This window comes from Phyllobates terribilis, unplaced genomic scaffold (genome assembly GCF_046119375.1).
Source record: "Phyllobates terribilis strain yellow unplaced genomic scaffold, ASM4611937v1 Scaffold_3__8_contigs__length_932513732, whole genome shotgun sequence".
Classification (NCBI taxonomy): Eukaryota; Metazoa; Chordata; class Amphibia; order Anura; family Dendrobatidae; genus Phyllobates; species Phyllobates terribilis.
Genome location: NW_027362763.1, coordinates 462,525,134 through 462,549,793, shown reverse-complemented (window position 1 = coordinate 462,549,793; position 24,660 = coordinate 462,525,134). Strand labels below are relative to the sequence as shown.

Here is a 24,660-nt window from a genome sequence, read left to right as displayed (position 1 = left end):
CCTGAGACAACTCTTTCCTTTGCTTCCTCTGGTCCATGTTGAGTGTGGTACACACCATGTCACCATGTGAGTATCTGTAGCCCTATATACAGGCCCACTGATTGATTACAAGATTGTAGACACCTGTGATGCTAATTATTTGACACAACTTGATTAAACATGTCCTTTTTGTCACATTATTTTCAGGGGTACCATCATTTCTGTCCAGGCCTATTTCATGAGTTTAATTTTTTTTAATTCTGTGGAAGCAGGGTTGAAAAACAATGACTGACTTTCATTTGTTCATTTTCATAGATTTTTAATTTATTATTACTTTTGTCAGATTCAAGTTATTTCTGTGACCATTGCGGGTTTTTCTTTCATTAAACGAAGGGGACCAACAATTTTGACCACGTGTGTATCACTAAAGCTTATGCTCTTACCGGAAATCTGGGCTCCTGGGATCTTCATGATGCCAGCAGCAAAGGAAGTAGAGGCCAGAGTTGCCAACTGTTCAGAAATTCCAGGACAGTCCATAAAATAGGTCACTTAATTACCCTGTCCGTAAAAACAAAAATTTAAGACGTCTGTGATTTTTTTTGAAGCTGAAGAAACTTATACAGATTATTTTGACTGTAATTATCATTATTTTACCGTTTACAGTGAAAGCAGCTGATGTCTCCATATCAAAATTCTGGGCTGTAGATATTTATAATTTATAATCATAATGATTTCTACAGGTTTTGCAATGTGCCTGTAAAAAATATTGTCTGTCCTTGATTTTTTGTTAAGCTGTCCAAAGAAAATAAAAAGTCAAGTTGACAACCCTGGTCCTGATGTACTGTGCAAGGACACTGCAGCAATCACAGCCCAAGCCCATCAGGCTCTTACTCTGAGGTGCGGAAAGGAGTGATGACAGTGAACTCACAGTGCACTCTGCCAGGCAGTCATGTATCCAAGGTCTATTTCTGCCACCTGCTGGGAGGAGTGGGTGGGGCTGGACCTCCTTAGGGCTTTACATAAGGGAAATGGTGAGCATATGTCTTATAAGCCAGCAATGTAGTGACTGGAACAGTGTTAAACCACTTCATGTTTTGTACTAACTGTACTGCCTTGAGGATGGCCCTGGCCAACCTTCAGCCTACTGAAGAATAAAAGCATTAGTGTTAGTAATCTTTATAAATATAAATATTGTTCCTTTGACTTTTTTTTTCTACAGTAGAAATGACACTATGATCAAATTGGTGTGTGTAAATGTTGACAGATGAACATTTATTGCCTTGATTGAAACTTTGTCGGTGACTTAAGTGTGTAATTCACGTCAGTGATGAAATCGCTGTGGATATAAAATTCTACCATTATTTAGTGCAAGACTACTTTTCAGAGCATATGAAGAAACATAAAAGGCCCAATTCATCATTTGTGATTTTTTTTTTAAGTCACTTTTTTTGGCTTGTAGTATTCGTTATTTTTTGCACCAAATTCTTCAAAAAGGCACATGTGGTTAACAAAATTAAAATTGCTCTAAAATGTCTCAATATTTGTACAGAAATTTTCAGGCATAGAAAAAAACACTCCAGCAGAGGATTGGAGTACATTTGTGGCAAAATTTAGCAACTTTTTAAAAAGTCACAATTCATCAATCAGCTACTAAGATCTGGAAAACAAAAAACATACCCACAATGATGTGAATACATCTTCTCAGCAGCAGCAAAGCGGAATAATGGACTGGTGAGAAATTACAGCTTTGAGATTGGGTAGAAATAATGGGCAGTCACAGTGTAGAAGATATTGAGCTCAAAGCAGTGATTACATAGTTTTAAGGATACAGTTGTTTGTATTATATATCCTAAAGGAAATGCCTTCTGAGCTCTTTTGTAAGGAATGATTATGAAAAGGTCTGAGAGGCTTGGAGAAAATCAAGATAAGTGCTAAGTGGACTCAGACACTCTAACAGGAATATTGACTCCCCCTATTCCTGGGATTATTGGATGTTGGGAAGTTATTTTTACCGTTTCCAATGCATAAAAATACCTAATTTAATCAATCTCTGGTAAAATGTTACTTTTGCTCAGAGAGTTGTTTTTGACTTCAAAGATAACTGTTGCACGCCACTCTGCTCTTTATTTACAGCATCTTAATAAGGTCCCAAGCAGCAATTGTAGGGAGATAATTCCTTTTTTGTACAGGTTCCTAGGTGGCTCATGACCAAAGCAGCTTAGTCAAAGTTAAAGGGGTTGTCCAGTCTTAAGCTGCAAGTATGCAGTCACTCTATATGACTACAGACTTGTGAATCCTCACATTGCATGCACTGCTCACTGTGAAGATTCTGCGGTGTCGGGAGCGGGCGGTCATGTTAACGCAAGTATACAATTAGCATATTTACAGCCACATTACAACTACACTGAATCTGGCCTCGCTCACAACACTTGCATTAAGCGAGGCCACGCCCATATAGTCGGCACGTGACCGCATATATGCAGTCACTCGCCTGCCGCTCTTGGTCCTGTCACCGGAGAATCCCCATAGTCCGCTGTGTGTGCGATGTGAGGATTCACAAGTCTGAAGTTACATAGAGTGACTGAAGACTTGTAGCTTAAGGCTGCGTGCCCACTATGCGTTTCTCAAACGTTTTTGCCACGGAATTTCCGCAGCGAAAACGCTTAAAAAACGCTTGGTAATACGTGCCCCATGGTCCCCAATGATAATCCGCATGTGCTGTGCACATGCTGCAGAAATTTCTGCTGCAGATTATCATTGCGGAAAAATACGCAGCATGTCCATTAATTTTGTGGACACGCAGCATTATCGCCGCCATTGACTTGCATCTGCACATGTGGATATCACACGGTTCAATGTGCGGATGGTACCCGGGTCTGGAGAAGAGGAGACTCTCCTCTAGACCCGGGTACCATAAAACCTGTTAAAAAAGAATTTAAAATAAAAAATAAAGATTATACTTACATTCTGATGACCCCCAGTCTCCTCAGCGATGCGTCCGGTCTGTTGTATGGGTTGCTGTGGTGTGAAGGACCTGCCATGACGTCATTTAGTCATGTGACAGGTCATGTGACCGCTGACGTCGGCGGTCGCATGACCTGTCACATGACTCAGTGACGTCACCACAGGTCCTTAAACACCACCGCGACCGATACAACAGACCGGACGGAGCAGAGATAATACCGGGGGCCATCAGAAGGTAAGTATAATCTTTATTTTTTACCATTCTTATTCTTTTTTTTTTTTAACTATTTCTTGGTCACGCTATATAAATCCATGCCGGTTGCATGGATTTATATAGTGTGACCAAGTTGTCAAGCACTTTTCCAAGTGATGCTAAAATTTCTTGGAAAAGCACTTGATAACCCGCATGCAGAAATGCATACAAAAACGCTCGACAAATGCTTCTACCTGGCGGGAAAAACGCATGTAAAATCCGCATGCGTTTTTCCTGCCAGGGAGAAGCGGAAAAAATATGCAGCATTTCTGCATCGTGGGCACATAGCCTAAGACCGAACAACCCCTTTACAGTGCTAACCAAATGACAACCCTCAATCTCCAAAACAATGGACATCAGGTAAGTAGAACTTTGAGGGTGGGATAAGTGCTTACCCTATAGGCAAAAGCAACAGTTTAAACTTTTTCCCAGATTTGAACCTTTATATTATGCACAGTTGATATTCCTTTCCCAAAATATACTTAATGGACATAAAAAGGACATACCATTACACAAATAATAAGTCATTATTTCTTTTGTACTGTGATGTATTTCTAAAATGTATTACAGAAGGTGGCTCATCAGCAGGAGTGTCAAAAAAGAGCAATCTTTTAACTAGAGCAGAATTCCAAATTCACAATACCAAAGCTCAGCCAGGTTGTGACAAAAATTAATATGTTGTGTTTGATCACCTTGACAGGTCAATCTCCCTGCATGAGAAGTTCTAGCAAGATGAAGCCAATAGAAGAAGGTGTTGAGGATGATGTGTTTGAGCCGGCCTATCCACTTGCAACTAAAGTCCAAAGGCTGCCATAAGCAGAGAAGTGACCAAAGAAAAAATTTTGCTTGGAGAGTAAATAACCACAAAACTTCTAAAATGATCCATGTGATTCTTTTTCATATATTAAAATATTATCTTCACTTTATCATATATGCAAGAATTGTCATTTTGTACACAGTTCACTATTTCATTTAAATGTCTGTTGCATTTAAAATCTGTTTGTATCAGTGTTAATAAAAATTTGAAATCTACAAGACTGAGAAAAGCACAATTTACCTCTAATTTGCACTACTTTTGACACCTGCAAGAAGTCCAGGAAGTATATCCTATGAACAGGTACAGATTATTACATGTGTGTTTAAAGAATGACAGTAGAAAACCACCAAGACTGAAATACAAGTGCCGAGATACAAATGACAATTTTACATTATCTGATACTTTCGCAAACTGTAATATTTTATTAAAATAAAAACCTCAAAACATTTCCCAAGAGCCTTATGTTAGGTTCCATAGGCATCAGCTACTTATTTCATATACTATCATTATATGCTGTTTCTCAAAATATATAGTCATCTTTGAGGGACATTAGACTATTTTAAAGGGTTAAAAATAAAGAGGTTTTTTCACTGGTGCCGACCTTCCGATCCTGATGATTTTTTACAGACTGTAGTGGTAACTTTGTGACTAAACTGCTGCAGCCAATCACTGGGCTCAGCGACTGCTGCTGTAGACCGCACAAGCTACTGAGCTCATTTAATTGTTGCAGCAGTCATGTGCACTGTAGATTTGCTATTGTCACGCAAGGTGAGGGAAGAAACAAGTGTACAACGACGGTAAGAGGGGGAAGGGAGCCCAACAAGTAGGGAAAGGGGGAGTGGAGACCTCCTAGGTTGATCTAATATCACCCTGACTACCCTATCGTCCCTATATAGGTTCCGCACCTATCGCAGAGCAGGAAACCTAATCCCTGAATGGCCCTAGAACTTGGCCCTAGTTAGCGTGGGGATGGGGTAAACACTAGTCAGGCCCCACTATAACTAAAGAAAACAAGACAAACAAAGGAGATACACTTCGCTTGAGAAGACACCAGAGAGAGAATGCCAATTGTACTCAAAGGGAAGTCCAAGAAGAAACTATCCAACTACTAGTACTCCAGGCATGGACAGAGGAACATAGAACTATTACCTTCGACTCCCTGAAGACACAAAGTTTTTAACTACCAAGCAAGGGTGTGTCAATTAGCTGCAGAAGGTAGAGGTCGCTCCTGGGTCCTAAAGGAAGAAGGATATCACTACACTACAGAGATAAGAGGATCAAGAAGGCGTCTGCAAGCGCAGTGACCTTCTTCAGCCAGATCCAGAGTGACTGTCACACTTGATACATCTGTGCCAGGCCCCCCTCCTTCTATGAGTGGCCTCAGGACCAGGTTTTTCAGGATGAGAGGCATGGAACGAACTAACCAGCCTAGGGGCATTCACCTCTGATGCTGAAATCCACATCCTTTCCTCTGGACCATAACCCCTTCAGTGCACCAAGTAGGGAACGACGCTGGAGACGAGAATCCACAACCCTCGAAATTTGAAACTCCAAATTACCATCAACCGTGATTGGGGTTGGCGGCAGGGGAGAGAACTCAAAAGGTTCTATATATTTCTTGAGCCGAGACCCGTGAAACACATCGTGGATCTTAAGAGCCTGAGGTAGCTCAAGACGAAATGCTGCTGAGTTAATGATGGTGGTTATTTTATAGGGGCCAATAAATCTAGGTCTCAGCTTCCAGGAAGGAACCTTCAACTTGATATTCCTGGTAGATAGACCTGGCGAGCGTTTCCTGTCAGCCATACGTTTGTACCTGTCTCGCATGATCCTCAAATTAATCTGAACCTCCCTCCACACAGAGGAGAGCGACAAAGCAAAGTGTTCCTCAGGAACTCCCGAAGCCCCTCCCCCACTAAAAGTACCAAACTGTGGATGGAAACCGTATGCACCAAAGAACGGTGACCTGCCTGTAGATTCTTGACTATGATTATTAATAGCAAACTCGACCAACGGTAACTAAGATGCCCAATCCTCCTGGTTCTCTGAGACAAAACACTTGAGGTAAGTCTCTAAATTCTTATTAATGCGCTCGGTCTTATCATTCGACTGAGGATGGAAGGAAAAGGACAGCCGCACCTGCAGTCGAGTACAGAAAGCTTTCCAGAATTTAGAAACAAACTGGGTTCCCTGATCTGACACCACATTGGAGGGAACCCTGTGAAGCTTCACAATCTAATTTATAAATACCTGAGCAAGAGTCTTGGCATTCGGAAGTGCCGGTAATGCAACGAAGTGAACCATTTTAATGAACCTATCTACAACCACCAGAACCACAGTCTTGCCTGCAAATACCATTAGATCAGTAATAAAATCCATGGACAAGTGTGTCCATGGCCTGCTAGAAATAGGTAGTGGAAGAAGAGTACCAGATGGACGGGTATGTGATACTCTAGAACGTGCGCAAATACTACAAGCAGACACATGTTCAGCCACATACTGATTCAACTTCAGCCACCAAAAACGACGAGAAACCACCTGGATGACCAACAAGCACAGAGTTATGATATTCCATAATTACTTTACAATGGTAGCGAAATGAGGAGGGCACCACTATCCAAATATGAAATGAAGCTGCTTGTGTAGTGGCGATACACGTGGGGCTTTTGGTTGCTTTTTTACCCTCTCAGGTATAGCTTATGGCTCACCTTTTGGTTAAGCCATATCATCTTCTGACCATCTACTGATGTTTTACCTTACCAGTAGCCTTGCCATATTTATTATATGACGGCATTAATCCTCTAAAATAATCTTTGTGTCAGCAGAATACCTTTATACCATTTATTAATATCTTTACTTAGATCTTTGTGTGCTGCCTTACTTTTTTTTACATATGACACTTCAAGGTGTCGTCGTTATAACGGACTCCTTTATATTTTGTCTTTGGCTTGCACATATGAGGGTTTGCCATATCATGACTTGCTATGGTTTTTGATACATATTGAAGCTTTCATGTTTTAAGTGTTTTTAATACTTTGTGGGGTTGTTTACATGTTTTTTGTCTAATATTGATTTATAGTGATCCCTGCCTTTGCATACAGTCTTTTCTCCCTTCTTTTGGTTCCTAATTACTTTACAGCGCCAATTAGAGGGTACAAATAACCTTCCCGAATGGCAGGAGGCAGGGGCGTCTCCCTAAGCCTCAAACACCTCACCCTCCAGGTCAGGGTACAATGCCAAAATGACTACGCCCTACTGCAAAATCAGGGCAGGGTTCACATGGTCACCACCAGGGAAGCTCTGGGACAAAGCATCAGTCTTGATGTTTTTGACCCCTGGACGGAAAGTGACAACAAAATTGAACCTAGTAAAAAACAAGGACCATCTAGCTTGCCTAGGGTTGAGATGTTTAGCAGATTGAAGATATGACAGGTTCTTATGGTCCATGATAACAGTAATAGGATGGACAGCCCCCTCCAACCAATGTTGCCATTCTTCGAACTCCAATTTAATCGCCAATAGCTCCCTATTACCCACATCATAATTTCAGCTGAAGATAATTTCTTGGAAAAGAAAGTGCATGGATGCCATTTACCAGGGGATGGACCCTGAAACAACACAGCCCCAACCCCCACCTCTGACGCATCAACTTTAACGATAAAAGATTGAGAAACATTGGGTAGACTGAGTATAAGTACTGTGGCAAAACAACTCTTTAGAGAGGAAAAGGCCTGCTGGCCTGCATTCAACCATTTAGGAAAATCAGACCCCTTCCTTGTCATGTCATTGAGTGGTTTCACAATTACCAAATAATTTTGGATGAATTTCCGGTAAAAATTAATATAGCCCAGAAAATGCTGTAAAGCCTTCAGGTTCTCGGGATGGTCCCAATCAAGGACAGCATGGATCTTCTCAGGATCCATCCGAAAACCCGAAGATAACAACAAGTACCCCAAAAACTGCACCTCCTGGATGGCGAAAACACATTTCTCTAGTTTGGCATATAGTTTGTTATCCTATAATATCTAGAACACCTGTTTAACATTCCCCCCGATGTGTCTCAAAATCAGGTGAGTAAACCAAAATATCCAGATAGACCACCACAAACCTGCCTACCAAATGATTGAAAATATCATTTATGAAATGCTTAAACACTGCAGGAGCATTGGTCAGACCGAAAGTCATAACTACACTCTCGAAATGCCCCTCAGGGGTATTGAACGCCATTTTCCATTCATCCCCTTCTCTGATTCGAACCAGATTGTAGGCTCCCCTTAAATCCAACTTGGAGAACACCTTAGCTCCCACAACCTGGCTGAAAAATTCTGGAATCAGAGGAAGAGGGTATGGATCTCGGATGGTAATTTGATTCAATTCCTGGAAATTTAAACTGGGATGGCGATCGCCATCTTTCTCGACGAAGAAGAACCCTGCCACCACGGGCAAAGATGAAGGTCTGATATGTCCCTTCTCAAGACTCTCCACAACAAAATCCTTCATGGCTTACCTCTCAGGGCCAGAAAGATTATACAGTCTGGACTTTGGTAGTTTAGCTGCGGGGGTCAGGTTAATAGCACAGTCATATGCATAGTGAGGAGGCAAATCCTGACACCCCTCAGAAAAAACATCCTCAAAACCAGACAAAAACCCAGGTAAGGTCTCCGTAGAGAGCGCAGAAAGGGAAATGTTTAAGCAGTTCTCATGGCAGTAATCTCCCCATCAACAATCTCTCTGGATTGCCAATCCACTATCGGACTATGTTTCACCAACCTGGGTAGACCCAGTACAATTGGAGTGGGCAGGCCCTCGAGAACATAGCAAGGAATTATCTCATAATAAAAAGACCCCACCCTCAGTCTCACATTATGTACAATCTGAGTCAGAGCTTTCTGTGCAAGTGGCTCTGAGTCGATGGCATAAATAGGAATGGGCTTAGCTAAAGTACAGCAAGCAAGCCCATGAGTTCTCACAAACTTAGCATCAACCATGCTGACTCCAGCTCCACTGTCTACAAATACAGAAATTTTCTCAATCCTGCTCTCTAGCACCACCTCTGCTGTCTGCACAAACTGAGAACTGCAGGTTGATGACAAACACATCCCCTATTTATCCAACTCCGGACAACCAAGGGTTAACAGAGTTTCTTTTTGCTTAGAAATTGAGGGACAGGCCCCAATAAAATGTCCCTTTTTCCACAAAAATAACATGCCCTTTTTCTTGCGGATCTCAGGAAAAACATACGACGCAGAGGCACCCCCTAACTGCATGAGTTCATCCAACTCCACAAGTACTGGATCACCCCCAGACCGCCCCCCTGGCAAAGGGGCAGTACCCCAAAAAGAGGTCTCCGGAGAAGGTGGTCTCACCCACATATCCTGGAGGCGTCTATCAACACGTATAGCTGATGACATGGCAGCCTCCAAGGACTCCGGGGTTTCATACGCTTCTAAGGCACCTTTCAGCAAGGCCCTGACAAAATTAGCTTCTAAGAGCCAGGTCATTCCATTTGGTATTGGCTGTCCATCTATGGAATTCTGAGCTATACGTCTCCACTGACCGATTCCCCTGCTGAAGGCGCCGCAACCTGGACTCAGCCAAGGAGATTTGGTCAAGATCATCATAGATGAGGTTTAGAGCCCTGAAAAAAACCTCTACAGACTGGAGAAAAACAACTCTGTGGCAAAGAGAAAGCCCAGGATTGAGGATCTCCTTGCAACAGTGAGATCACAATCCCCACTCGCTGCTCCTCCTCTCCAGAGGAGTAAGGACGAAGTTTAAAATATAATTTGCAAGCTTCTTTGAATACAAAAAACTTGTCCCTACCTCCTGATAACCTGTCCGGGAGGGCAATTTTGGGTTCAGGCTGAGCCGGCCTATCCACAGAGTCCCCAACATTAGGAGTCTGCAGCCGCTGCCATTGCTGCTGAATCTCAGAGCGATAGTCAGTCACCTCCAGTGACAGCCTGTGCAGCTGCTCTGCCAGCATTGCAACAGAATCCATGAACCAAGCATTTCACTACTTTCAGCATTTTTGCAGCGTTTTTTTTCACTCACCCATAGAAAGCAATGAGTAAGTGTGAAAAAGTAGCAAAAATGCTTTAAAAAATATTGCCATCAGTTCCTGCTGCGTTTTTAGTGAAAAAACAGGTACAGCAGGATGTGAAACATTATTTTTGTGATTTTCTCAAGCTTGAACCAAAATGTCTTGATATCCTAATTAAATTAGTGATGTGTTAAAGTAAACAATTGTCTGAGCTATCCAATGGCCGATCAATATGTGAAACTAAATATTGCCTGACCAATGTGTGAAATTGAACAATGTGTGACCAACTCAATGGCCCTGACCAATATTTGAAAGTAAACAGTGTCCACCCTACAAAATGCACTGCCAATGTCTTAGGTAAACTATTCCAGATCAATTCAGCTCCCCCTGCTGTTGTTACATTTGTAATTATGTATTTTTTCATTAACTCATATGAACCTTTTTGTTCAGAATAGTCACTATTTTTTCAGACATAAAAATCTTTTTCCACTAAATAATTTGATACATTTTTCCTTTTTTCCAAAAATGTTTTATGGTTTCACATATGTCTTGCATTGGTGCCCTAATACAGTATTGTTCATATTTGTATGGCAGAAACAAAGCTAAACTTTGGTATCCTGAAAAACACAGTAAAGACGCAGCAAGAAAAGCAGCAAAAAGGCCAATAAAATTTGCTTTTTGTCTGCAGCTTTTCTTACTGCCAAGATATAGAGTTTTGGCTGCAGCAAAAAAGCAATGTGTGAACATAGCCTTAGTATCAAAATTTTCCATGGGAATACCATACTACAAAATATTCCCACAAATGTAGGCCATTGATTGCACATAAGATTTGTTATTTTGCACAAAAAAGTAATTTTCCTAACAAATGCATTCAAGACCATGTAGCAAAAAATATATACACCCCCATTGAAAGCCTTTAGATCAAAGCTAAAGTTTAGATTAGAACATTATATTTAACAAGAATTCAACCACAGGTAAGTCTAATTATTCATTAAACAGATGTCCAGCAGACAGTTGATTATAAACGGGCATTACTTAAAGAAAACCTCTTCCCATTTCATGCTGTCAGGAATGGCACCACATGGAAGATACATGTCACAAGATGTGGAAAAGAAAATTATTTCTTTAGGCTATGTGCACACGATGCTGAAATGCTCCAGATTTTTCCTGAGCGTTTCTGCATCTCTCCTGGCAGAAAAAACGCATGCGGATTGTACATGCGTTTTTCCTGCCAGGGACATGCGGAAGTGAAGCGTTCTTCACATGTATTTCTGCATGCGGGTTGACAAGCGCTTTCCAAGCGATTTTAGCATCACTTGGAAAGTGCTTGTCAACTTGGTCACACTATATAAATCCACGCAAACAGCATGGATTTATATAGTGTGACCCGAGAGAATGTAAAAAACTAAAAAATAAATCTATACTTACCTTCCGATGGCCCCCGGAGTCTTGCTTCGCTCAATGCTGGCTGCCGGCAGATTGCGGTACACTGCACTGAAGGACCTGCCGACGTCAGTGTCGCGTGACCCGTCACATGACTATGACATCAGCGCAGGTCCTTCAGTCCATCGCAATTTGCCGGCAAGGGAGGAGGAGCGCACCGGGGGGCCATCAGAAGGTAAGTATCATTTTTATTTTTTACAATTTCTATGGTACCCGGGTCCGGAGGAGAGTCTCCTCTCCTCTAGACCTGGGCACCATCTGCACATTGGAACACATGGAATGCGCATCTACATATGCAGTGATGCGTAATCCATGCGTTCTAATGCAAGTCAATGGCGGTGAAAACGCAGCACTTCCGCAAAATAATTGGTAGTGCTGCGTTTTTTTCCGCAATGATAATCCGCAGCAGAAATTTCCGCAGCATGTGCACAGCACATGCGGATTATCATTGGGGAACATGGCAGGCCTTCTACCATGCGTTTTTTAAGCGTTTCTGCAGCGTTTTTGCCACTGCGGAAACACTTAAAAAACGCATCGTGGGCACACAGCCTTACACAAGAAAGTTGAAGGCTAAAAGAATATCTGTAAAGCTTTACTTATCAATCAAAACGCTGTAGCAAAAATGATACATAAATGAAACTGCAACCATCTCACAAAGAGGTGCAGGTCAACCACTGAAGTTAACATCTAAGCAAGAGCATCTTTTGATGAGTTTAATAAAATCAACATGAAAGTTCACTGTAGTTAGATAAAGAAGTAGCCAAATCGGGGGTCAGTGTTTCCCATGACACCATGGTTTACATTTCAGAGGCATGGCACGCATGGATGTCATCATTAAAGGTATAGAGTCCCAGGTGTTACTGGGACTCTATACTCTGGAGTGATGAGATCTAGATAAATGTTTCTGGAACTGATGACTTCAAAACTGTTTGACATCATAAGGGTGAGGAGTACAAAGAAAAATACATGATGCTTACAGTGAAATGTGGTAGCACAATCCTGGTGTGGGGCTGCATGAGTGCTGCTGGTGTTGAGGAGCTACAATTCATACACTTCTCTATATTGAAAGAAGAGATGCTACCATCACTCCGCGACCTTGCACGTGCACTTTTCCAAAATGACAATGATCCAAAACACACATCTAAGACAATTGCTCCGTTTCTGAAGAAGAGGGTAAAAGTGATTTACCAAGTATGTCCCCTGATCTAAACCCAATCGAATACCAATGGGGAATTCTGAAGAGACAAGTTGAGCATCACTCTCCATCCAACATCCAGGCTCTAAAAAAGGTCATTCTTGAAGAATGGAAAAAGATAGATATTGGAATACATCACCAACTTATCCTGCCTAGAAGACTTGGTACTGTCCTTAAAAAATCATGGAGGTCATACAAAATATTAGATGTAGTACTTTTGATGTGAGATGTAATAATTTTTTACATCAACTACCGTATATACTCGAGTATAAGCCGACTTTTTCAGACCATTTTTTAGGCTGAAAAAAAAAAACTTCGGCTTATACTCAGGTATATACATTCCGGTGGTGGGAGTGGGTGTGGTGGCGGAGGAGCGGGGCACACGCAGTAGCCGCTGCTGCAGCTACCACGTGTGCCCACTGCTAAAGGGAAATGAATATTCAACGATCTTCATGCCCATGGGAGTGGAGAGGAGTGAATATTCATTTCTTTAATAGCGTGCGCACAGTGTCAGCAGCGCCACAGATCCCGCTGCGGCTCAGTAATCCTCTGTTCACGCTACTAAACAGAATGCATATTCACTCTTCTCCACGCCCATGTGCATGGAGAAGGGTGAATATGTATTCTCTTTAGTAGCGGGCACGGAGGATAGCTGGGCCGCTGCGGCGCTGCTGACACTTTGCGCACGCTATTAAAGAACAGGGATATTCACTCCTCTCCACTACCATAGTCCCGGCGTGGAGATGAGTGAATATCCCCGCAGCTCACGACGTCGTCTAAGGACACATGGCAGTGACGTCATGCGCTGCTCAGATGCGGAAGTGAGCTGCTGGCAGAACAGGAGCAGTACTGGAGTAGAGGGAAGGAAGGTGAGTAGAAGTGTTTATTTTTTTAATGTGTGCAGAGATGGGGGGCTATGCATACCAGGATAGGGGGGTCATGCATACCAGGATTGGGATGAGGGGTGCCATGCATACCAGGATTGGGATAAGGGGAGCCATGCATACCAGGATTGGGGGATGACGGGTGCCATGCATACCAGGATTGGGGATGAGGGGGCCATGCATACCAGGATTGGTGATGAGTGGTTAATACCAGGATGGGGAAATTTACCAGTAGCTGCTGCATTTCCCACCCTAGGCTTATACTCGAGTCAATAAGTTTTCCCAGTTTTTTGTGGTAAAATTAGGTGCCTCGGCTTATATTCGGGTCAGTATATACGGTAACTAAAGTAAAAATGAAGATTTTGTAATAAAAGTTATATTATTAACCTTACATGTTATAGGGTAAAAATGTTCTATGAAACTCAGTCTTCTCAAAATTTTGGAAATTTCGCGTGCTCAGTGATACATTGATTAAAGTACTCTTTTATGTTGAGCACTGTGCCTGTACTGTATATGAGATATATATCTTTTTTTTGTAAGTTTTTTAAACTATTCCTTACATATTCTTTTTTTAGCATTTAGAGACTGGCTCCCTTCTCGAGATCAATCAGCAATTGACTGCAGTATCTAAGTTGTTAAACAGCAGCAATCTCACTTTTGCTACTGCACGGTAAAAAAAACTAGGTAAAAATGAGGTAAAAAACATTTTTTCTGAAAAGTGTTTAAGCCATTGTGGAAAATCAGGATCCATTTTGTCTTCTCAGTCCCCATTTTATGGTCTAAATCTATCACACAGTACTTTTACACAGAACCCCCCCCCCCCCCCCCCCAAACATTCCAAGTCCCTGAGATTCTGGATCGAACACTTAGGCTGAGTTCACACGATGCGTTTTTCATGCGTTTCCGCGGCGTTTTTGCAGTTGCGGAAACGCCGCGGAAACGCATGAAAAACGCATGGTAGAAGGGCAGCAATGTTCCCCAATTGAAATCCGCATGTGCTGTGCCCATGATGCGGATTTTTCCGCAGCGCAAACGCTGCGGTCAAAAATCCGCAGCATGTCAATTAATTTTGCGGAAACGTTGCTCTTTTGCCGCCATTGACTTGCATTAGACCGCATGGAATCCGCATCACTGTATATGTTGATGCGCTTTTCATGCGGTCTAATGTGCGGATGGTACCCGGGTGTGGATGAGAGGTCTCTCATCCAGACACAGGTACCATTAAAAAAAAAAAGAATAAAATAAAAAATATATATATTCTCACCTTCTGACGGCCCGCGCAGCGCTCCTGCTTGATTCCCCGCACTTCGCGGTTGAATGAAGAAGGACCTTCGCTGACGTCAGAGTCATGTGACGGGTCACGTGACGCTGACGTCGGAAGGTCCTAAAGTCTTCACTGCCGGCAGCCCGGACCGAGCGCAGCAGGACACCGGGGGCCATCAAAGGGTAAAGTATATATTCATTTTTTATTTTTTGACATTCACACGCTATATAAATCCATGCCGGTTGCATGGATTTATATAGTGTGAAGTTGACAAGCACTTTCCAAGTGATGCTAAAATCGCTTGGAAAGCGCTTGTCAACCCGCATGCGGAAATGAAAGTGAAGAACGCTTCATTTCCGCATGTCCCTGGCAGGAAACTGCATGTACAATCCGCATGCGTTTTTTCTTGCCAGAGAGATGCAGAAACGCTCAGGAAAAAATCCTGAGCATTTCTGCATCGTGTGCACATACCCTAAGACACAACTATTTCTGAATCCCACAAAAAGATGTTTGCTTGTTGGCATAAAGCCCTTTTTTACCAGGGGTGTATATAAACCCCGCCCGCATTTCACTTAAGTGGAATCTTTGCTGGACACTACATGCGTGTGCGTGTACTGTATTGATTTTCTGAGCTCATTTATCACAGCACCTCTAATCTGGCCTTGCACATAAACTCTGGTGGGTCCATTGCACCCACACCATCCACCAGTGACTAGTAGGGTTGAGCGAGTATGTTCTGTCCGAGTATGCTCGGGCCGAGCTCCGAGTAGTTGCAGCTGCTCGGTGATATGGTTAAATCGCTTAGTGTGCATGATTTGCGACTGTTTGACAGTTTAATTACATGTGAGGAATGTGTAAGAAATAGTGTTGAGCGAGTATGTTCTATTAACCCTTTCGCCGAGTATGCTCGGGTCGAGCTCCGAGTATTTATAGCTGCTCGGTGATAAGGTTAAATCGCTCCCGTGTACATGATTTGCAACTGTTAGACAGCTTTATTACATGTGAGAAATGTGTAAGAAATAGACATTCCTCAAATGTAATAAAGCTGTCAAACAGTCGCAAATCATGCACACGGGAGTGATTCAAACATATCACCGAGCAGCTGTAAATACTCGGAGCTCGGCCCGAGCATACTCGGCGAAAGGGTTAATAGAACATACTCGCTCAACACTAGTGACTAGCTAACCTCATTCAATGGACCCTAACTCTGTTGACTTGGTATACGTTATATTATACTTTGGCGAATATAGTAGTAATAGTCTAATTTTTACATTACAAGCTGATAACCAACAACCCAGATACACATTATTTTCTAGCAAATTGGTATTTTATCTTCATGAATATAAGTAAAAGGTAAGCCGTTTTATTAAGTAATTTTGTGCCAGTTTTAGCTTTTCTTAATCTGACACAAGAAAATATAGTATTATTTTCATTCCAGTAAGGTGCTAATCGAATGGTTGGGTTTATGCTAATAGTTGTTTTGGCGAGTGTCCATTCGTCTTGAAAACTAGGATCCAGTGTCATAGAGGATGGCGGTTAAACGTGTTTGATGTTGCACACAAAAGTGCTGGCAAGGATCCATGCTTGCTACTAAATTTTTTTAAGCTATTTATAGCAAGTGGTGAAGGCAGATCTCCAAGACAGCTGACATTGCTGTATTCATAAATCCAGGCAATGTGAACTGAGGTCTAAGATGGTAGACATGCAAGAAATAGAAGCATGTTCACACTAGCAAAAAAGAAACAAAACCTACAAAAGACAAAAGACAAAAATATATCTCATACCCTACCATCATTATATATAAATGTAAAGCAAAGTTGCATAATAAATATAGGGTACTTAGTGAACTATTTTTGATCAAAAAAAGTATACAAGCCGTCCCACCAGCGGCAAGGTGACCCTAAATTGGGACGGTACCTATACTGCCTATATTAAAAACCTTACTGTATATCAAAGTTGAAGTAATGCATATAAAAGGGTAGACAAATAGGACCGGGTCCCAACTCCAGACCACCCAGGCCCGTGGTAAGCTACATATATACCAGTCAGCTCAACAAAGGGGATGCCACACCCTTAAATTGCACAGAATGCAAACAAGACAAAAAACCAGGCAATGTGAACTGAGGTCTAAGATGGTAGACATGCAAGAAATAGAAGCATGTTCACACTAGCAAAAAAGAAACAAAACCTACAAAAGACAAAAATATATCTCATACCCTACCATCATTATATATAAATGTAAAGCAAAGTTGCATAATAAATATAGGGTACTTAGTGAACTATTTTTGATCAAAAAAATTATACAAGCCGTCCCACCAGCGGCAAGGTGACCCTAAATTGGGACGGTACCTATACTGCCTATATTAAAAACCTTACTGTATATCAAAGTTGAAGTAATGCATATAAAAGGGTAGACAAATAGGACCGGGTCCCAACTCCAGACCACCCAGGCCCGTGGTAAGCTACATATATACCAGTCAGCTCAACAAAGGGGATGCCACACCCTTAAATTGCACAGAATGCAAACAAGACAAAAAACCAGGCAATGTGAACTGAGGTCTAAGATGGTAGACATGCAAGAAATAGAAGCATGTTCACACTAGCAAAAAAGAAACAAAACCTACAAAAGACAAAAGACAAAAATATATCTCATACCCTACCATCATTATATATAAATGTAAAGCAAAGTTGCATAATAAATATAGGGTACTTAGTGAACTATTTTTGATCAAAAAAAGTATACAAGCCGTCCCACCAGCGGGAAATAGTTCACTAAGTACCCTATATTTATTATGCAACTTTGCTTTACATTTATATATAATGATGGTAGGGTATGAGATATATTTTTGTCTTTTGTCTTTTGTAGGTTCTGTATTCATAAATGTAGTGTAAATTAGCAATTCTCATCCAGGAACTAAGATATTTCATAGAAAGTGCAAACACCAAAGATTTTCCGCTGGGAGATATTCTTGATATTGTGAGACTAAGAATATATCCTTCCATAATACTTCATGAATTTGTAACCTCTGCTAACTGTATCCCCAGGACATATTGCTTGTGCTGCACCATAGGGAAATCAGAGTTGCATAGACTCACCTTGTTCGGAAACAAGGGACAATGTACAGTACATTTTTGTACAGCTAGCGATCAGGTGGGCTTTATAACATAATAAACTGCATTCTGATAGGTTTTATTTTTACTTGTTCTAAGAGCATTTTATTTCTATATTTCTTAAGTTGTCAATTTCTTTACTTCAGGACACCAATCTGAAATACTGTGTGCACAATTATTAAGCAAGTGAGCATTTTGACCAAAACAGCATTTTTTTGCAGATTTTCCAACTCCAAACTGAATAAATTTGGGTGCTTATTAGATGAAGCAGATCAGATGATGAGTATTTTTGTAGTGTGGGAGAATGTGGCCTAAGGATATCAACACCCTTTATCAAGATTTAACTGACTCTGAAAACTCAAAAATTGTTAAGCCTTACAATGGGAGGCAGCACTCTTGAAATGCTTGGGGTGTGATCACAGAACCATCAAAAGTTTTGTTGCAAATAATCAACACACTTGCAAAATAGATTGAAAAAAAAAGATGTACTTTACCTTTCAAAGATTTGAGAAGAATTAAACATGAAGTAAACCCATTTTCTCCAGTACTTTCATATTCCAGAAATGCAACCTCCCTGAAGTTCCCAAAAGTACAAGATGTTCAGTACTCAGAGATATAGCCAAGGTACGGAAGGATGAAACCTGACCATCAATGAACTAGACACATAAGTTGAAAAATCAAGACTGGGCCAAGACTTATCTGAAGACAGTTTTAGAAAGGTTTTATAAACTGATGAGAAGAGAGTGACTCTTGACGGGCCAGATGGATAGGCCAGTGGCTGGATCAGTAATGGGCAAACTTCAACTTTTATTGGCAGCAAAATGGTGGTGGGATGCTGCTTTGGGCTGTTATTATTAAACATGAGCTAGTTAAACCTTTTCGTGTTGAAGATTAACTCAAAATCACCTCCTGAACCTACTGCCAGTTTTTAGAAGACACTTTCTTCGAACAGTGGTACAGGAAAAAGTGCAGCTTTCAAGCAAATTATGATTTTTATGCAGAACAATGTTCCATCGCATGCATCGAAGTACTCCTCTGGTTCACAAGAAAGTAAAGGCCATAAAGATGAAAATAAGGACATGGTCCCATTACTCACCTGTCTTAAACCCTATTGAGGACTTGTGGACCCTTCTTAAATGGGAGATTTACAGTGAAGGAAAATAGTACACTTCTCTAACCAGTGTCTGAGAGGATGTGGCTGGGGCTGTCCAAAAAGTTCAACGTCAACAGATTAAGAAACTGACAGACTCCACGGATGGAAGGCTTATGACTGTTATTGAAAAGAGAGGTGGCTATATTGGTCACTGATTTTTTTTATGTATTTTTATACTTTGTGAGTTGTTTGGTTATTATTCTCATATTAACAGATTAAAATAAACAATTGAGATGGGAAAATTTTCATTTAGCGGCATAATAATTCTGCGCACTTATAATTGCCTAATAATTATTCACACATATACAGATATTCAAGACAAAACCTCACTTTTACGTTCTTAAATATTTAGGTTTATTAACCATTTGGATTGCCCAATATCACTGTAGTTGTTCACCAATTTATTACATTTTATTATAAATTAAATTTATTACATTTATTCATCAAAAAAAACATATTGCCTAATACTTGTGTACACGGTGTAGTGTGATTTGTAAGATTTTGGACATTCCTTTTTAACAAAGGGTCGGATTCGTGAACAGAACGAATGCTGTAAAATATAGTATGTAACATTGGTCAATATTGGCCCCCTGAGGAAGTACGGAAACACGTGTCGGGGCCTCCCCTGGCACTGCAGGTTATCTGTTTACTTTCACTAAGTATGTCTTATTTAACCTTATCCATGTGATGCTTGTACTTTTTATGTGTTGCTGAAAAAACTTCTGATGGTTGTCTATACTGTGACTTGTTACAGGTCACTTGATCTATGTCATTATAACTTTTTCTATAACTTTTTCTGCACACATTGTTTGTGACTTATGGATAGTATGGGTTGGACTATGTGACCTATTATAGGTCCAATGTGAATTGGATACCAGCTGTGTCTTCATCTACCCCCTGCTGCTTCACATGCCCATGTTATGTCCTTTCACACATGTTATTTATACCTATGTGTTATCTTTTTTAAGAAAAATATATAAATAAAGCATTGATCTTTTTTGTCTAACATATGGTGTTTTGATTATGTTACTTTGGGGCTTTGAAAATACCTATGGTCTCTCTGGTTCATATAATCCTTTGGAATTTGTCATATTTCTGCATAAATTAAACCTAAAATTACATTAGATTTTAACACAAGTCGTAAAAGTAGATTAGGAGAATCAAATCAAACAAGTCAAAAGCATTAGACTAAGTTTTCAAATGTGGAAAATTATCCAATATCACATCTGCGATTGGCAAAAGTATGTTAACTTTTTGGATTAGCAAATTTTTTTAAAGGGATTGTCCGGTGAAAACTGATAAGTCTGCAGTCACTCTGTGTGACTGCAGATTTATGAATCCCCCCAATGTAGGGATTTGCTGATTTCAAACCCAGGACCGAAGGGTATGTATGTGTTATACAGACTCCCGGCCAGTGGGCACAGCCTCACTCTCCATACACTTGTATTGAGCGAGGCAGTGCTCTCTAGACAGTAATGCTCACTGGCTTTCTGTGTCATTAGACGGGGCGTGACCTCGCTCAATACAAGTGTATGGAGCGAGGACATGCCTACTGGCTGGGGGTATGTACAACTCATACATACCCCCCAGTCCTGGGTCTGAAACCGGCGAATCCCTGCAGTACACAGTGTGTGCACTGAGGGGATTCATAAATCGGCAGTCACACACAATAACTGCAGACTTATCAGTTTGGACCGTACAACCCCTTTAAGGTGAAATTATAGCCTGGTATTTTCAATAAGTGGGATGACAATCAGCTTTGAGTGCACAAGCTTGTTTTATTAACCCTTTAAGGACAGGAGAATTTTTTGTTTTTGCACTCTTGTTTTTTCACACCTTCTTCCAAGAGCCATAACTTTTTATTTTTTTTGTTGACATAAACATATGACAGATTGTTTTTTACACAACATATTTGCGGTTGTTAGTGACATTCATTTACCATATAATGTACTGAAAAACGGGGAAAAAAATTTAGATGAAATGGTGAAAAATGAACAATTCCCTATTGTTCTTTTTGTTTTGATTTTACAGCACTCATTGTGTGGTAAAAATGATTTAAAAACATGATTAGCCAGGTTGAGTCTGATTACGATGATACTAAACATGCAGTTTTTGTATTTAAGTAGCAAAAGAGAAAATTCAGAGTATTGTAAAAAAAAAAAAAAATGTTGCCTTCTGTCACCATTTTCTGAGACCCATAAAATGTTTATTTTTCTGTTGATTGGGCTAGGTGAGAGTTTGTTTATGGCGTGGTGAGCTGACATTTTTATTGATACCTATTTTGTGTACATAAGATGCTTTGATTTTTTTTAAGGAGGTGAGATGACCAAACAACCCCAGTTTGGCATTTTTATTTCTTTTCTCTTTACGGTATCCATCAGTCGGGTAAATTAATTTTATATATTTTTTTTCAACATCATTTTTATTTGATTTTTCAAAACATAAATACATAACATACATCTAATCAGGTACATAGAGAGGTAAGAGTGCCCACACGCAGACTGGGTCTATAACAACTCTATTCACATATTTAGTTGGTATAACAGATATAACAAACAGCAAAATGAATTAGTTGACAGTATGTCTTATATCTCATTGAAGCCATCATGGATAATTGATGCATTTATATCTATGCCAGAAGTCCTGGCCCATTGATTGTTCTTCTCACCATTCTCTTCTTCATTTTAAGTTAAACGAAGTAGACCTAAGTTATTTTTGAGATCTTCTAGTACAGAGGTCCCCAACCGCCGGTCCGCGGACCAGGACCGGGCCGTTGGGGTTTTTCAGCCGGTCCGCGGGGAGAGGGGGCCCCTCCAGCCTCCAGTAGGGCCGCCATCAGGGCATGACTGCCCTGACTCCAGTATGGGGCCCGGCCGGTAGGAGCCCCCTCGGAGCCCCCCTCTTGTGCGTCTCTCTCCTCATGGGGCCCCCGGCCCCATGCAAAGCGCCGGGTCCAGGACATCTCATAATTCCTCTGACTTCCGGTCATGTGACGGCGCCGTCACATGACCGGAAGGCAGGAGAACCTGGTGTCAGCAATTTGGACGAGCGCCAGGATTCTGCAGGGATCGCATGGGGGTAAGTATAACAAGTTTTATTTTTTTTTAAATACAATTAACTAGGAGTGGGGGGAATGGGAGATGCACATGGGGGGAGGGGAGAGATGAGAGATGCACATGGGGGAGGGGAGAGATGAGAGATCCACATGGGGGGGAGGGGAGAGATGAGAGATGCACATGGGGGGAGAGGAGAGATAAGAGATGCACATGGGGGAGGGGAGAGATGAGAGATGCACATGGGGGAGGGGAGAGATGAGAGATGCACATGGGGGGAGGGGAGAGATGAGAGATGCACATGGGGGGAGGGGAGAGATGAGAGATGCACATGGGGGGAGGGGAGAGATGAGAGATGCACATGGGAGGGAGGGGAGAGATGAGAGATGCACGGGGGGGTGAGAGATGCACGGGGGGGATGAGAGATGCACGGGGGGATGAGAGATGCACGGGGGGTGGATGAGAGATGCACGGGGGGGTGAGAGATGCACGGGGGGATGAGAGATGCACGGAGGGGATGAGAGATGCACGGGGGGTGGATGAGAGATGCACGGAGGGGGATGAGAGATGCACGGAGGGGGATGAGAGATGCACGGAGGGGGATGAGAGATGCACGGGGGGTGGATGAGAGATGCACGGGGGGGTGAGAGATGCACGGGGGGATGAGAGATGCACGGAAGGGATGAGAGATGCACGGGGGGTGGATGAGAGATGCACGGAGGGGATGAGAGATGCACGGGGGGTGGATGAGAGATGCACGGAGGGCGATGAGAGATGCACGGAGGGGGATGAGAGATGCACGGAGGGGGATGAGAGATGCACAGAGGGGGATGAGAGATGCACGGGGGGTGGATGAGAGATGCACGGGGGGGTAAGAGATGCACGGTGGGATGAGAGATGCACGGAGGGGATGAGAGATGCACGGGGGGTGGATGAGAGATGCACGGAGGGGATGAGAGATGCACGGGGGGTGGATGAGAGATGCACGGAGGGGGATGAGAGATGCACGGAGGGGGATGAGAGATGCACGGGGGTGAGCTGCACATGGGGGGGTGAGAGATGCACATGGGGGGGTTATGTTTACATAACTTTGTTGCCTTATGAAGGGCGGGGGGGGCCCCAAAAAATTTCTTGCACAGGGGCCCACTACAGTCTGTGTCCACCCCTGGGATGAAGTAAATGCAGCTGAACAGCAGCTGTCAGGACAGCTGCCCTGTCCTGCTGCAGGGCGTGATGGGGCCTCAGTGATGCGGCTCCTGGCACAGCACATTATGTGGGGCTCCTGGCATAGCTCCTGGCGGGGACCTGGTCTACACTATATGATAAGTATGCACTAAACTCCAAATCCCTCCATTACCCCGCCCCCATATGGCCAAAGCCCCGCCCACCCCACCCCCTCCTTGCTGGGCCATGGAAAAATGATCTTGCTTCAAGCCGGTCCCTGGTGCAAAAAAGGTTGGGGACCACTGTTCTAGTATATACCATGCTGTAGATGTAAAGGGTTCTACCATTTTTCTTTTGTCCTCTATTGAACAGCAATTTATAATAAACTGTTTCCATTTTAGAAGGTATTTGCCTGCTTGCTTCTCTTTATTACATACGGCGTCTTGTTGTTCTACCTCCATATAATGCTTCATTTGTGCTATTAGTTCTGTAATGGGGGGGATATTGGGATCTAGCCAATGTTTTAGGAGCTGTTTTTTCGCCAATATAAGCCAGGTATGTAGTAGCTCAATGGGACTCCCTATTAATTTGTTAGGGGTGTTTATGTTAATCCAAACATGCAGCAGGCCTAAACTTGGAGAAAGGACATTTCCTGGTCCCCATGTGGTGTTAATCATGTCAGCTACCTGGTCCCAATAGGAAACCGATGCAGGACAGGACCAAAGGTCGTGTAGGAGGTCAGAGTGTGGATATTGGCACTTGGGGCAGGCAATTAGTCTATTAGAAAGTGGGTCTTTTTTGGTAGATTAAAGGCGTATATCGCACCATGCATGATTTTGAACTGAGTTTCTCTCCACGACTCATTTATAATATGTTTCCTGAATATCCTCCAACCCGTTCTAATCTTCTCGGGGATATCTACATCATCAAATTGTTGTTTCCAGTACTTAAAAAAGGTATCTGGGTGTGTTTCCACAAGGTTAGGTTTCATTGATGAATATAGTGTAGATATTGAGGGGGTACCCATTGGAGATGACAGGATATTATCCAGTTCATTTCGGGAAGTTTCAAAGGTAAAATCTCTTAAGTTAGCCATGATGGAGATTTTGATCTGTTCAGATTGGAAATAGTGCTGTGGGGGTAGTTCATATTTTCCTTAAGTTTCTGCACACGTTAGCCTTCTCTCTTCAATTGGGTGAAGAAGGTGAGATATATTCACAACACCAGCTTGTTGCCATTTTATAAAGAATTTATTTTCACTACCTTGGGTGAATTCTGGGCTGAGCCACAACGGAAGGTGTTTTGAGATTCTGAATGAAAGGCCATATTTTTTCCTG

General features: G+C 42.0%; 1 protein-coding gene across 2 annotated transcripts in view; it reads left to right on the top strand.

Annotated features, from left to right (window-relative positions):
* POPDC1 (popeye domain cAMP effector 1) overlaps positions 1-4,399 on the top strand; it is a 143,712-nt gene extending 139,313 nt beyond the window's left edge. For both annotated transcript variants that reach the window (XM_073675773.1, XM_073675774.1), the window contains one exon: positions 3,897-4,399. In XM_073675773.1, coding sequence (XP_073531874.1) covers positions 3,897-4,012 — 116 coding nt within the window. In that variant the 3' untranslated portion in view covers positions 4,013-4,399. The remainder of the gene's footprint in view (positions 1-3,896) is intronic.
* Positions 4,400-24,660: the final 20,261 nt, after the last annotated feature.